Here is an 11724-nt window from a genome sequence, read left to right as displayed (position 1 = left end):
GTAACTGGTAGCTCTCCGTAGCTTGCAACATGTTCGCATGGGTGATTATTTTTGATTATTTTTTTTTTCCATCATGTTGCATATGCACATTTGAGTGTTATAATCGAATGAGGAAACGAAAAAAAAAGGAAAAATGGAGTGTGCGCTTGGTAGGGTGTGCGAATTAGGGGAAAAAAATATATTAAAAAAATGAAGCCACGTGAGCAGAGGGATGTACCATCAACTGTTACACATCGGTACGGATTTCCAAACATGTCATCCAAAAAAAAAAAAAATTGCGCAAATAAAAGCGACAAAGTTACACGTGCACAAAAAAAAATAAATAAATATGGAGAGCCGCGTTGAAGGACGTCCAGTCGATGTATCCCTTAACCTATAAGTTCAATTTCGCAGCTGTTCTTAAGTTCACATATTGCTATGCCACTTGGGAATGCAGTTCTACCTGCTCTCAATTATGACGTTCCCCCATTTCGCTACAAATTGACGTTATTTAAAAATCGATACAAAGGTCCCCTTTCCTTCACGCACAAAATGCTCGGTTCGCCTTTGGAGTCTTCCTTCAACGTCCCACTCACAATTTTGTACTTCAGCATGTATTTTATCGTGTTCTGCAGGAGGGGGTAGAATGAGCGAATGAGGAAGCAACGGGTGGGGAGCAAACAGGGGGACTCCCCACACGGGCAGCAACAAATAGCGCTTCACCGCAACAACGCATCGCAGGTAACCATCACACTGGTATACGCACGCCTGGGAGGTTCATTTCCCATATGGGTTAACCCTTTTATATGTGGTTGCGCTTAGTACGGGGGGGGTAGTGTTCGCCTTGCAAATGGTGGATACGCATTTCTCACGTAGGGTGTATGCCCCACCAGGCTGCTCCGCACTTACCTTTAAGTTTATGTGAAAAATACGAAAAATGAAATCGTCCCCGTGACTCAAATACACATAATCGTTAATGTTGCAAAAAAATTTGTCATACAGATTTTTAAATATGTGTAGGTTGAATTTCTTTTGTCTTTTCTGCCTACTCCATAGGACTCTGTTTTTGTCGAACGGGTCAATTATGCCTACCACCTGAGGGGGGATGTGTGTGAGGAGGAGGAAAAGGGGATGGGTGAGTTTACTCCCCTCATCTGGTTATGGATGGCAGTGCGAGTACTGCTCCTCTTTATTATCACCACGTTTACCAAAGGTCATTCGAATTACGCTTTTTTTTTTTCCTGCCTTTTCCTACCGCGTATTTAAAGTGCTTCCTATTTTCCTTACTGCTGGCCAAGGCATACGAACCAAACTGCAGAACATTGCAAATTTTTCTTCCCCAAGCGAATCGGTCACCGTAGGACAAGAAAGGAAAAATAAGAAAGACAAGTATGCCCCTCCACATGGTGATAGCTCTGTGTCAGTTTGCTTCCTCGGTGGGACGTTCACATAAGTTATATAACGCGATGCGAAAACACAATGTGCTGTGTTAAACGCTTTTATCCGAAAGCTGACCCCTCCAGGTAAGTAGCAACATTTGAAGGAGACAACTTGCATAGCTTATGTTTGTATACACCCCCGTTTGGTATTTCATCTAGGGGCACCTTAGCTAATCTGTCCAAGTGCTACAGGTATGTCACATTTATATAGCACCACGCTGGAATACTATTGGATGCGTCTGGGTGGGGTCCTTTTTTTTCCACCATGCCTTCCCTCCGTTTAAATGGTGCACCCACTAATGCTAACGTTTCTTCACTTCTACATTTCACCTTCGTGGGTCTCGCTTTACATCAGCATATGCAACTGTGTCACTCGTTCGTTATTCCCGCTCTGCTGTGGTGCTGCGAAATGTTAGGCAGCCACGAAGGAGTTCTTTTTTTACCCCTCCCTGCACGTATCGAAATGAGTGGTGTGCCATCCCAGGGGGTGGTGGTTTCCAACTTTGCAGTACTTTATCCAAGGTGTTGGAATCCTAACTGGATCTCACACTTATATTTTTTTTTTTTTTTTTTTCCCTGTTCATACGAAACCGTTATTGCTACGTTTTTTATTTTAATAAAAAAAAAAAAAAAAAAATTGCACCTGTTGTGGGAGGGTTTCTCTACCACGGGTGATGGCTTGCCATAGCCGATGCGTCGAAATGTTCGCACTCATCATTCGGTTTCGCTCTCGACCGATCTCTTTCCCAATTGACTGGCTTCCTCCTTTTGCGACATGTTGCTTTGGTGCATGTTTGCAGAAATGAGTCGATTAAATGATGAGCGGAAAAGGATGCCTCACGAGGAAGATTCAGTCACTCGGGCAACGCTTCACCATTTGGGGAGTTAAAAAAAAAAAAAAAAAAAAAGTTTCACCCAGTTGGCATTGTAAAAAAGGGTTAACCCTTCCCTTTATTTCGCACAAGGAATTAACCCTATGTGGAGAGCGCAGTAGCAAACGCGAGACCATCACCTCGACGGACGACCCCTGGTGGAACTCCCGAATATCCGCCATTGTGAAGGGACCCAAATTAACAGCGGCACAATGAAGAAGCACAAAGTGCCGTGTAAAAAGTTTTACAGACAGAGGGCCCACTGCAACCCCCTCTCGGACAGCTACATAAGGTACCCCCTAAACTGCAGCTACGTGGACTGGCGCGTGCACTACCCCCATTTGCCCTCACAGGGAAGCGACGCACAAACGGAAACGATCAACAGTATAGAAACGAAGCATACTACCAACGGGGAGGAGGAAGGGCCCACCGATGAGGACACCCCTCTCCTCCAGCTGAACACTAACAAGTACCCAATCGACTACAACCAAGGTCCTCCCAAATATGCAGCCCACGCAGATGTAACCATCCTAGACGTCGGATGTGGGTATGGAGGTCTGCTATTCGAGCTGAGCAAAATTTACCCAGATAAACTCATCCTAGGCATGGAAATAAGGGACAAAATTACCAACTACGTAGGGGAAAAAATCCACTCGTACAGAAAAAACTACCCCCCTCACTACAAAAACATTTCTGTCATTAGGACAAATGCGATGAAGTTTCTACCCAACTATATAAAAAAAAATCAGATCGAAAAATTGTTTTTTTGTTTTCCTGATCCACATTTTAAAAAACAAAACTGGAGGAGAAGGACCATTACCATCGAGAATCTCTCCCTGTATTACTACCTACTAAAGACAGGTGGCTTAATTTATTTCATCACCGATGTGTATACGCTGTACTTGTGGGTCAAGTTCTGTTTTAGCAAGTACCCCAGCTTTCAGCTACTTAGCCCAGAGGAGTACCAGGACGACATTTGTGTGAAACTCATACATGAAAGCTCAGAGGAATCCAAGCGGGTTCGCAAAAATCAGCAAGCGATGTACTTTTGCGTAGCGCGGAAGGTGTAACACGCGCCCACATTGCGAAGTGACCAGTAGACGGAGAAAAGAAAATCCTCACACCACAGGTACACAAAATGGAAAATAATGTACCCCCCCACGGTAGGGTTTTTTATATTCGAGGATTTTTTTTTTTTTTTAATTTACACTCGTTTCGAAATAGGAACATAGATTAAAAGTATATCTTGCAAAAAAGGTAAGAAAAAAATAAAAAGCATAACTTACAGCCCCGTGGGACGAATATATAAAAAAAACAGACGAAGAAGAAGAACCATAGTTGAAGCGACATGCACAGCTACTCTTACACAGATCGCATGTGTGGACGTACCCGTGTAGACAGAACATCAGGACGAAGCACACACGCGCGGGAAAAAATTGCGAAGTATCACGTTCCCACGAAGGGAAACGTCAAAATGGGGATGTTTGGGACAGTTACTAGGAGCATGTTAGGCCCCACTGTTGTGAGGATTAATCTGTTTACCCCCGCAGCATAATGGGGGACCTAAAGGGCGAAGCATTTTCCAGCTGGGGAAAAGACATGCCAAATTTGTCGTGCCTGCATACGTTGGTCGCTCCCACACGTAGCCTATCGCGGCCGATGTGGGGGAACAAACCAGACGGCATTTTCAATCAGCTGAGTATTTCACGAGGAAGACGATGGAGACAAATCTGGAAGGTGCCTCGATGATATTTCCCCTCACATGCTGTAGTTCACCCCCATGCCTTCTTAACCAGAGTGTCGTCTATTCTAACTTGTTAACTCTGTGCTGGTCTTCGCGCAATGGGTAGAGCGCCTGCTTGTGGGGATCCTTGTGATTTATGCCGCAAAGGGTGCAGTCCTCGTAGAGTCCATTATTGGCCGACTGGATGTCTTCCTTTCCTGTCCAACGAAAAAAAAAAAAAAAAGGTGGAGAGTGGAGATTGGGCATAAGAGATATGCACAGTTGTGCCCTGTGAGCAAGATGCATCGCATATTTTTCCCGTGTGCGGACGTAACGGACGCAGTTGTGTTACCTATTTTGTCGCTGCCCACGGATCGGAGGGGGTGCTTGCCCGGGCTAACCCCTTTGTGAGAGTAGCAAGACCTCATTTTGGAGAAGGGATAGTGTGGATAGAAGCGGCAATTCTCGAGGGTTTTTTTTCCTCCTGTAGGGTTAATATTTCGCGAAGTTGTAAATATATGTGCGTACGTATCAACTAGTTTAAAGGGGGTTAATTGGTGAAGCGGTAATGTAAGTAGCTTAACGCAGAGGGATGTTTCTTCTTAGTTGGTTTTTAACTTGTTTCAGTTGAACGTGTGTCAGGATAACATGTTTCACTTTAACGTGTCTGCTTTTTTAATCATTTAAATTTTTTACCCCTTTGGAAGTGAAAAAAAAAAAAAAAAAAAAAATTGCAGCCAATATGTTGTAGAGGGAAGCTAACCAAAAAATTGCATGAACGGTTAAGGTGAATTGGAATTTTTTTTTTTTTTTTTTTTTTTTTTTTTCGCTAGTTAATTTAGGAGTGTGCATGTAACTGTAGGAATATGCATGCTTGTTATCCCATTCGCATTAATTTGGAGGTGTCACATGTGTGGCTCCATTTCTGTTTTGTCCTGTTTCGTTTAATTATCTGTTTATTTCGTGTCCACTTATTGGTGGTGTGATTGTTGTTGTGATTGTGGTGGCTTGGCTGCCACTCTCCATGGCGTGCGCATAGCTCGCCATTTTTTTTTTTTTTTTTTTTCTTGTTTTACGTGATGTAAAAGGGAGGAAAGCGTGTGAAGGAGGGATCACACAATAACGAAAACACAAAAACACACACACCTGTGTATGTGTTTATTCGCTCGCATGTGAGCAATTACAAACGCGCTTTTTTGTGGACTTACCGGAAGTGAGAGGCACGAAATGTTTTACCACTTGGCACTTTTCACACCGCCATCGAGCGTATCGAACTGCACCTTACCCGGTGCTTCCCATCCCGTGTTGGCCAAACGAGTTAACCTCTCTCCTTCTACATGAGGTTGTCCACTTTGAGAACTATCGGAAAGGCCACCAGAACACGTATCGTATCTGGCGCGTCCCCATGCAAAATTATGCCTTTTCGCGAAGCCAGTCGTTTTATCACAAAGTAGTACCAACACGAGAGTAGCCAACACCAAGTGGGACGTTCCAAGAATGCTCTGTCTGGCATCGATAAACCTATCTTGTCATACCCACGTGTGCATGCAAAATGTTAGGTAATTTTTTTTTTTTTTTTATTTCTATTTGGTCATTCCACATCATCGTCCAATCGGTACTCACATTTGTGTGAAGTAAATTTCGATGTCTGTTTAAATTGGGGAGAGTGTGTATGGGGGGGTGGTTACCTACAAACGCGGGGGAATCTCCCTCCTGTGTGTTGATCATTTCTCCCCCGAGCAGCGCTGCTTACCATATCCATCAGGGCAGAAAAAAAATTAAAGAAACGATGTTTCTCCGACATGTTTTTATGCGCATATACCTCCATAATGGATGTCCGTTATCCCCGTCAAAATGAAGCCCCTTTTACGAATGGGTTAATTTTGAAAAGCCTGTTGGTAGGTGGACACAAAGAGGTGTGCCCATTTCTGCCACACAGTTCCCTCCGATGACTCTCTCCCTTTTGTGCCGTCTACATATCCAAACACATGAACAGTGCAGCTACCCAATCTTTTCTCCTTGTGGTATGGATTACTTATCCCCCACGCACATGCGCTCACGTAGTCTCACATACTTTCGAGTCACGTTCGATATGCCAAGCGAATGGTAGTTCTCTTTCCCTACTACCTATGACTGCGGGGCAGCTAGATAAAGAAGCAGCATGTTAGCGGTATTAGGCTAGCACCTGTGTTAGAGCTTCCATACTTCAAACCCACCCAGTTGAATCAAAGCAGCATTAGCTGCTTCTAACTGAGCACACATCGAAAAGGACGGGAATGGTGCACATCCCCATTTGGGTGTCCCTCCAATCGAGCAAAATAAACGCAGGAAAAAAAGAAATATATACATGTGCATATCTTTTGCTAAAGGACCTACACGGAGGAATGCCTATCGAATTGCAATCTCTCCACCCCGTGGTAAAATAAAATTTGCTCCGAATAAATTTCACTCCCCTTTAAGGTGACACATAGCAAAAGGAGAGAAAGAGAAAAAAAAAAAAAAAAAAAAACTTGTGTGTACAAATTGCATCTTAAAAAAGGAAAAATTTTTTTGGCTTTTCCAAAAATAACTGACCAACAGATGAAGTACACTTGCTGAAATGGAAGACTGACGGAAAAAGAAAAAAAATAAAAATTGTGCTTCCTCTATTCATGCCGCTTCAAACTCTCCAACATAGGATTAGCAGTAACACCCTCGTCACTTCCTCGTTGACACTCTCGGTTAGCCTCCCTTCTGATTGCACAGAGTTACGTTCCACTTGGGCATTGGCTGCACACAACCGTACCTGAAGTACCTACCGCGTCGGCGCAGCTGTCCGATTCCCCCCCATTAGACCACCCGCAGCACCTTCACAAAGATGCATCTGCAAATCGTGTGCCTAAATGACGAAGTCCGGGAGATGTACAAGAACCATAAGACGCATCACGCAGGAGACAGTGGCTTGGATCTGTTCATAATAAAGGATGAAGTTCTGAAGCCAAAGTCTACCACCTTTGTAAAGTTGGGAATTAAAGCCATAGCCTTGCAGTACAAGTGTAACTACTACTACAAGAGTCACGCGAATGCGGGTGCACAAGTCAGTACGGGTGGTGCCTGCATGAAGGAGAGCAGTGCCCATCAAAAGAACCCAGAGATCGTTAACACCAGCTACTTGTTATTTCCTAGGAGCAGCATTTCGAAGACTCCACTGCGGCTAGCCAATTCTATAGGATTAATAGATGCAGGCTACCGAGGGGAACTCATTGCTGCTTTGGACAACACAAGTGAAGAAGAATATGTGATTAAAAAGAATGACAAGCTAGTGCAGCTTGTTTCCTTCACGGGGGAACCCCTTTCCTTTGAGTTGGTGGACGAATTGGATGAGACGTCCAGGGGCGAGGGCGGCTTCGGTTCGACCTCCAATAAGTAGCTGCCCTACCCCATTAACCACGCACTTGGGAATGCTCACACATATGTGCGTAAATGCGCGTTCATAAAAACGTCTCTGCATGTCACCACCACCCTTTTTAAGTGTGTATTCAACAACTTTCCAATGCAAAAAAAAAAAAAAAAAAAAAAAACGTCCAACCAAAACGCGCGAAACTGATATAACGCTTTGTCACAGAAAGGATCATTCGGATCGGCGCAAAAAGGCCGTTAACTCCCCTGATCAATTCTGCCTGCACGGTCAGGTTGTTTTCTTTTTACCTGTGCATGAAGGAGTAATGCCAACATCGGATAGGGAGGCATATCGGGAGATAAAACTCCATAGGTAGGTACCTCCTCCCCCTGTGCAAACGTAATCATGTGTATTGCGAAGGTTATCGCTTTTGACACACTCACATGTCACATTTGACCAATCCTACGATGATGAATTTTTCTTTTCATGCAAACATGGAAAGAGAAGTTGTCTTGCCTGAGGAAGAATTAGTCGAAAAGGGACGGTGAAAGGGGGACGGGAAAACGAAGTGGCGCAGGAAATACGCGCGCACTTGGACGAGAACGTGGTTTTCAGACCCTGCAGTATTGGAAGCATGCGGCCTTGTCGATCATATGCCTTCCAGCGCACACCCGTTCTGGTACTGCAACAGGACCAGGTGGCCCCAATTGTGGCCACTTTGCTAAGCGCGGATTGGATGAAGGGGATCCACCGTGCAAGTGTATCAATTGTTCGAAGGAGTGGTCCACATAAATAAAGCAAGGGTTCATTTTTTTCTTTTTTCTCTTCGATCCCCTTCGCAAGGACATAACGATGCGGGCATATTAACCTTTTCCTTTTTTTGATACGCGTGCGCTGCTTAATATCTTCGTAATAGAACGTATGAACAAAGAGCAGCCTGTACAACTGCGGGGGTAAGAATAAAAATGGGGCCACAAAAGGGACTTCTAAAATAGGCCGTAGATAAAAACATATGAGCAGTGACACATGTGCAACGGAAGTAATGCGTAGCAGAGATGTGGATGGATTATTTATTTTTTAGGTTTTTTCCCAGGCCACTTTTCGTACATCCATTTACTTGTTTTATTTTTCTGGCTTTTTTTTAATTTTTCGATAAATGAAATGGGGAAGTCCACATAATATGCGTACGTATATATAATTTATATGGGGTTCTCTGAATTTTTTATTATTTTATTTTAAATAAGTGTAGAATGAGAGCCCTTCCGTTTTTTTCTTTTGATTTCGTTTCTTTTCGCTTCGCTTCTTTTTTTTTTTTTTTTTTTTTCTTTTTATTCTTTTTTGCGTTTTTTAATAGACGACTGGATTCTTCCATTTGGATTTGTCATTTCTTGCGATTCTTTTATGTAGCCTTCTTTTTTTATTTTTGCTTCGTCGTCACTTTTGGGCATTTCCTTCTCTTTGCACTTGTTCACATTTCATATTCCTCCCTTCACCGTTTTTATGGCTTCCCCATTTTTGCCCTACTCGCATGCGCAGTGTTAGTTTTTTAAGCGTATCACGCGCGAATCTACTAGCGTACAAAAGAGCACAGAACATAGATTTAAAAAAAAAAAAAAAAGAAAAGAAAGGCCACCACGGACCCCCTTACACGTAGAGAGTCATTTAAGAATTGAATTACTGCGAAAGGCAAAGCTAACTAAAAAAAGTAAAAAAAATCGGAAACGCAAAAATTGACGACCGCCCCCCCGCGAGTTGGAGGATGACTAACTGTAGTGAGCCCCACCCTTCGAGACCACGAAAACAGTAGAAAAAAGTGCCATTTTGCAGAAAGAGGAAAAAAAAAATTTTAAAAAAAATGTTTTTTAAATTGCTCACAGGACGCAGAGCGTAGGCACAGAACTTTACCTCACGGCTTGTACGACGCACAGAACAGTACACGAGGGGAAGGCGCTCCCTAGATTTTTAGGCTTTATCTTCGCTTTGAATTTTGCAGCATTTACGTGCGGCATTTATTTGTGACCTTTCTTTGCGAAAATATTTTTGTGATAACTTTTTTTTCGAACGAGCGTGACCCACCATGTGGAACCAACTGCAGGACGGAGATAATGAATACCCTGCTAATAGTAAGCACTTAAAAAGAAAAAAAAAAAAAACCAAAGAAAGGGCGCATAAGAAGGAGAAAATAAACAACCCAGTTGTACCTGTAGAGGCAACTACGCTTGCTTGAAAAAAGGGGTGACCTCTCCTTTCGTTGGAGTGTCCCCTCGGAGGGAGTCTTTTAACCTATCCCAATTGGGGAGCACCTCTAGATGCGTCCATAACGTGTACCTGTAACATCAGCATAAGTCCATTTTTGCATGCTCTCCCCGCACACATTTTACCCTTCTTTTTTCCTCACCCCAGGCAGAGGCTTTGCAAATGGATTGAAAAAATACAAAAGCTTCATCTACATTTTGCTGATAATTCTGGTTGTCTTTGGCATCTTCATTTCTTACTACGAGCTGAACGATAAGCGTAAGTCCTGAATCGGGCAATGGCCACCCGGCTGATTGGTCATTTGGTCACTGACAGATTGGTTAGTTGATCGCCCCACTGATCGACCCGTTTTTCCTCCTTCCCCCCCCGTAGAGGTTGACTTCGAGCTGGACTGCAACGACCTAAACGAAAAATGTCTCAAGTACAAATTTCCCGAATTTAAGCGTAAGAATTTGTCTCCCTTTTTCCTGCCATTTTATGCTCACCCGAAGTGGCCTACACGTTTAACGTTTATAGCTTCATGCCCTCGTGACATTGTTGCACATGTTACTGTGACATCGCTCCATATGCCCCTCCCCCCCACGCAGCTAAGCGACTTCTCATCATTGACGTGAACCCCCAGAACAACAACGTCCTCCTAAGGAGTAGCGCCCCCTTATTCAATGGTAGGAACGTGGGTCCTCGCCCCCCCCCTCCATCTCATTTGTTCTCTCGCAGAAGGAAATTTGTATGTGTTCACCACTGTTTCATTTCTACGTCCACTTCTCCCCCCCACGCAGGCGTATTTTCGGAGGAACTTCTGCGTAAGCAAATCAAGTTAGTGATGGAGGAAGGAAAGCTGAAGTACAGCGATGACATGCCTCTGCACATAATCTCCTTTTTGAGGAACGATAATAAGGTAAAACCAGAATTGACATTTTTTTTTTCCCCTTCATCCGTTTGGTTATATAATATGGGGAAGTTATGAAAAAAAGCACCAACTATACCCCAACTGTGTGAACAAAAGTGCGAAATTTTTCATGGCACTCATGGCCCATTTGTATACACGTTCTACCGTTACGCAGGAGGGATGCTGCTACACCTCAGAAAGGTGTTACGTAAAAGACGCCAACATCATTAACCAAGTTATTCGGGGACACTCGGAGGATCCCTATGAAGTGGATGCGAAGGTAAGGGGCGCATTGGTTATTACCTGTTTTTTTGTTTCAGCGGGGTAGAGCAGGTTTTCCCTCCATTGTGCCAGCCTGTAGGACATATTCTCTGTTCCACCCCCTTGCAGACCCTGGAAAACGAACTGAAGAGCCTCAACTGGGATACGGACCAACTTCTGAGCAGAATAAATGAACTGAACGAAAAGTTCCAAACCATGAAGAACACCATTTTCATTATCCACTGCAGAAGAGGAAGAGATAGAACAGGAGAGTACGTCGGTGCGTATAAAATGATTGTAAAGAAACAGGACTTTGACTCGGTTATGAAGGCCAATGAAGAGATAGGCAAGGTGAAGCCTCCCTACATGAAAATGCAAAAATGGCTCTGCCTGTATTTGGAGAAGGTTATGGGTTACACGGGCATAGGTTGCTACGACTTTAGGTGATCCGATCACACCTATGGTTTCGAGGAAACATTCCCCCTTTACAAACGCAACTCTCATGCGTACAATTTAAAGTTTGGCATTTTTCACATTATCTTTTTTTGGTGCGATGCGTTCGGTTGGAATGTGTTTAATGGGCACGTGTTGCCCACTCCACTTTCTACTCGTCTTCCCCATCCATCGTCCCCTTTCAAATATAACCCGATTCCCTCATTCCGTTACACCCTTGTTTCCATTTCGTGATTTATTTATCACTCCCCCCCCCCTCACTTCTATTCATTTATGCGTTTGCCTTTTTATTATTTTTCATATATCCCACATCCCCCACAATGCGCAATGGCTGTCTTTTATGACAAGTTGCTGGTGGGAAAGATTCATTTTTTTTACGCGACCTGGAGAGAGGGAAACCCTTTTTGGGTACGCTCACATTGTGCATCCCCTGTGTGAAAGTTGCAATAGCCGGCCCAGCTGCACAGTTATGC

The 11724-nt window shown here is 43.7% G+C and overlaps 5 protein-coding genes across 5 annotated transcripts; 3 read left to right on the top strand and 2 right to left on the bottom strand.

The window, feature by feature from the left end:
• Positions 1-473: 473 nt before the first annotated feature.
• Positions 474-1384, bottom strand: PCOAH_00026120 (Uncharacterized protein; the record flags this gene model as incomplete). The annotated part of the gene is made up of 3 exons (XM_020059417.1): positions 474-608; positions 889-1074; positions 1235-1384. 3 exons carry the CDS (start codon positions 1382-1384, stop codon positions 474-476), a joined length of 471 nt encoding a protein of 156 aa, XP_019914734.1.
• A 1118-nt stretch (positions 1385-2502) lies between these two features.
• PCOAH_00026110 (tRNA (guanine-N(7)-)-methyltransferase) lies at positions 2503-3360 on the top strand (the record flags this gene model as incomplete). Its single annotated transcript, XM_020059416.1, has 1 exon — positions 2503-3360. One exon carries the CDS (start codon positions 2503-2505, stop codon positions 3358-3360), a length of 858 nt encoding a protein of 285 aa, XP_019914869.1.
• A 734-nt stretch (positions 3361-4094) lies between these two features.
• On the bottom strand, positions 4095-4441 carry PCOAH_00026100 (Uncharacterized protein; the record flags this gene model as incomplete). The annotated part of the gene is made up of 2 exons (XM_020059415.1): positions 4095-4231; positions 4366-4441. 2 exons carry the CDS (start codon positions 4439-4441, stop codon positions 4095-4097), a joined length of 213 nt encoding a protein of 70 aa, XP_019915001.1.
• Positions 4442-6870: 2429 nt separating this feature from the next.
• PCOAH_00026090 (Uncharacterized protein) lies at positions 6871-7422 on the top strand (the record flags this gene model as incomplete). Its single annotated transcript, XM_020059414.1, has 1 exon — positions 6871-7422. One exon carries the CDS (start codon positions 6871-6873, stop codon positions 7420-7422), a length of 552 nt encoding a protein of 183 aa, XP_019915149.1.
• Positions 7423-9469: 2047 nt separating this feature from the next.
• On the top strand, positions 9470-11245 carry PCOAH_00026080 (Uncharacterized protein; the record flags this gene model as incomplete). Its single annotated transcript, XM_020059413.1, has 7 exons — positions 9470-9515; positions 9796-9906; positions 10021-10092; positions 10236-10313; positions 10428-10546; positions 10713-10817; positions 10928-11245. 7 exons carry the CDS (start codon positions 9470-9472, stop codon positions 11243-11245), a joined length of 849 nt encoding a protein of 282 aa, XP_019915008.1.
• Between the last annotated feature and the right edge of the window lie 479 nt (positions 11246-11724).

This window comes from Plasmodium coatneyi, chromosome 9 (genome assembly GCF_001680005.1).
Source record: "Plasmodium coatneyi strain Hackeri chromosome 9, complete sequence".
Lineage (NCBI taxonomy): Eukaryota > Apicomplexa > Aconoidasida > Haemosporida > Plasmodiidae > Plasmodium > Plasmodium coatneyi.
The sequence above is the reverse complement of the archived record's forward strand: the minus strand, read 5'-3'. Positions and strand labels throughout refer to the sequence as shown.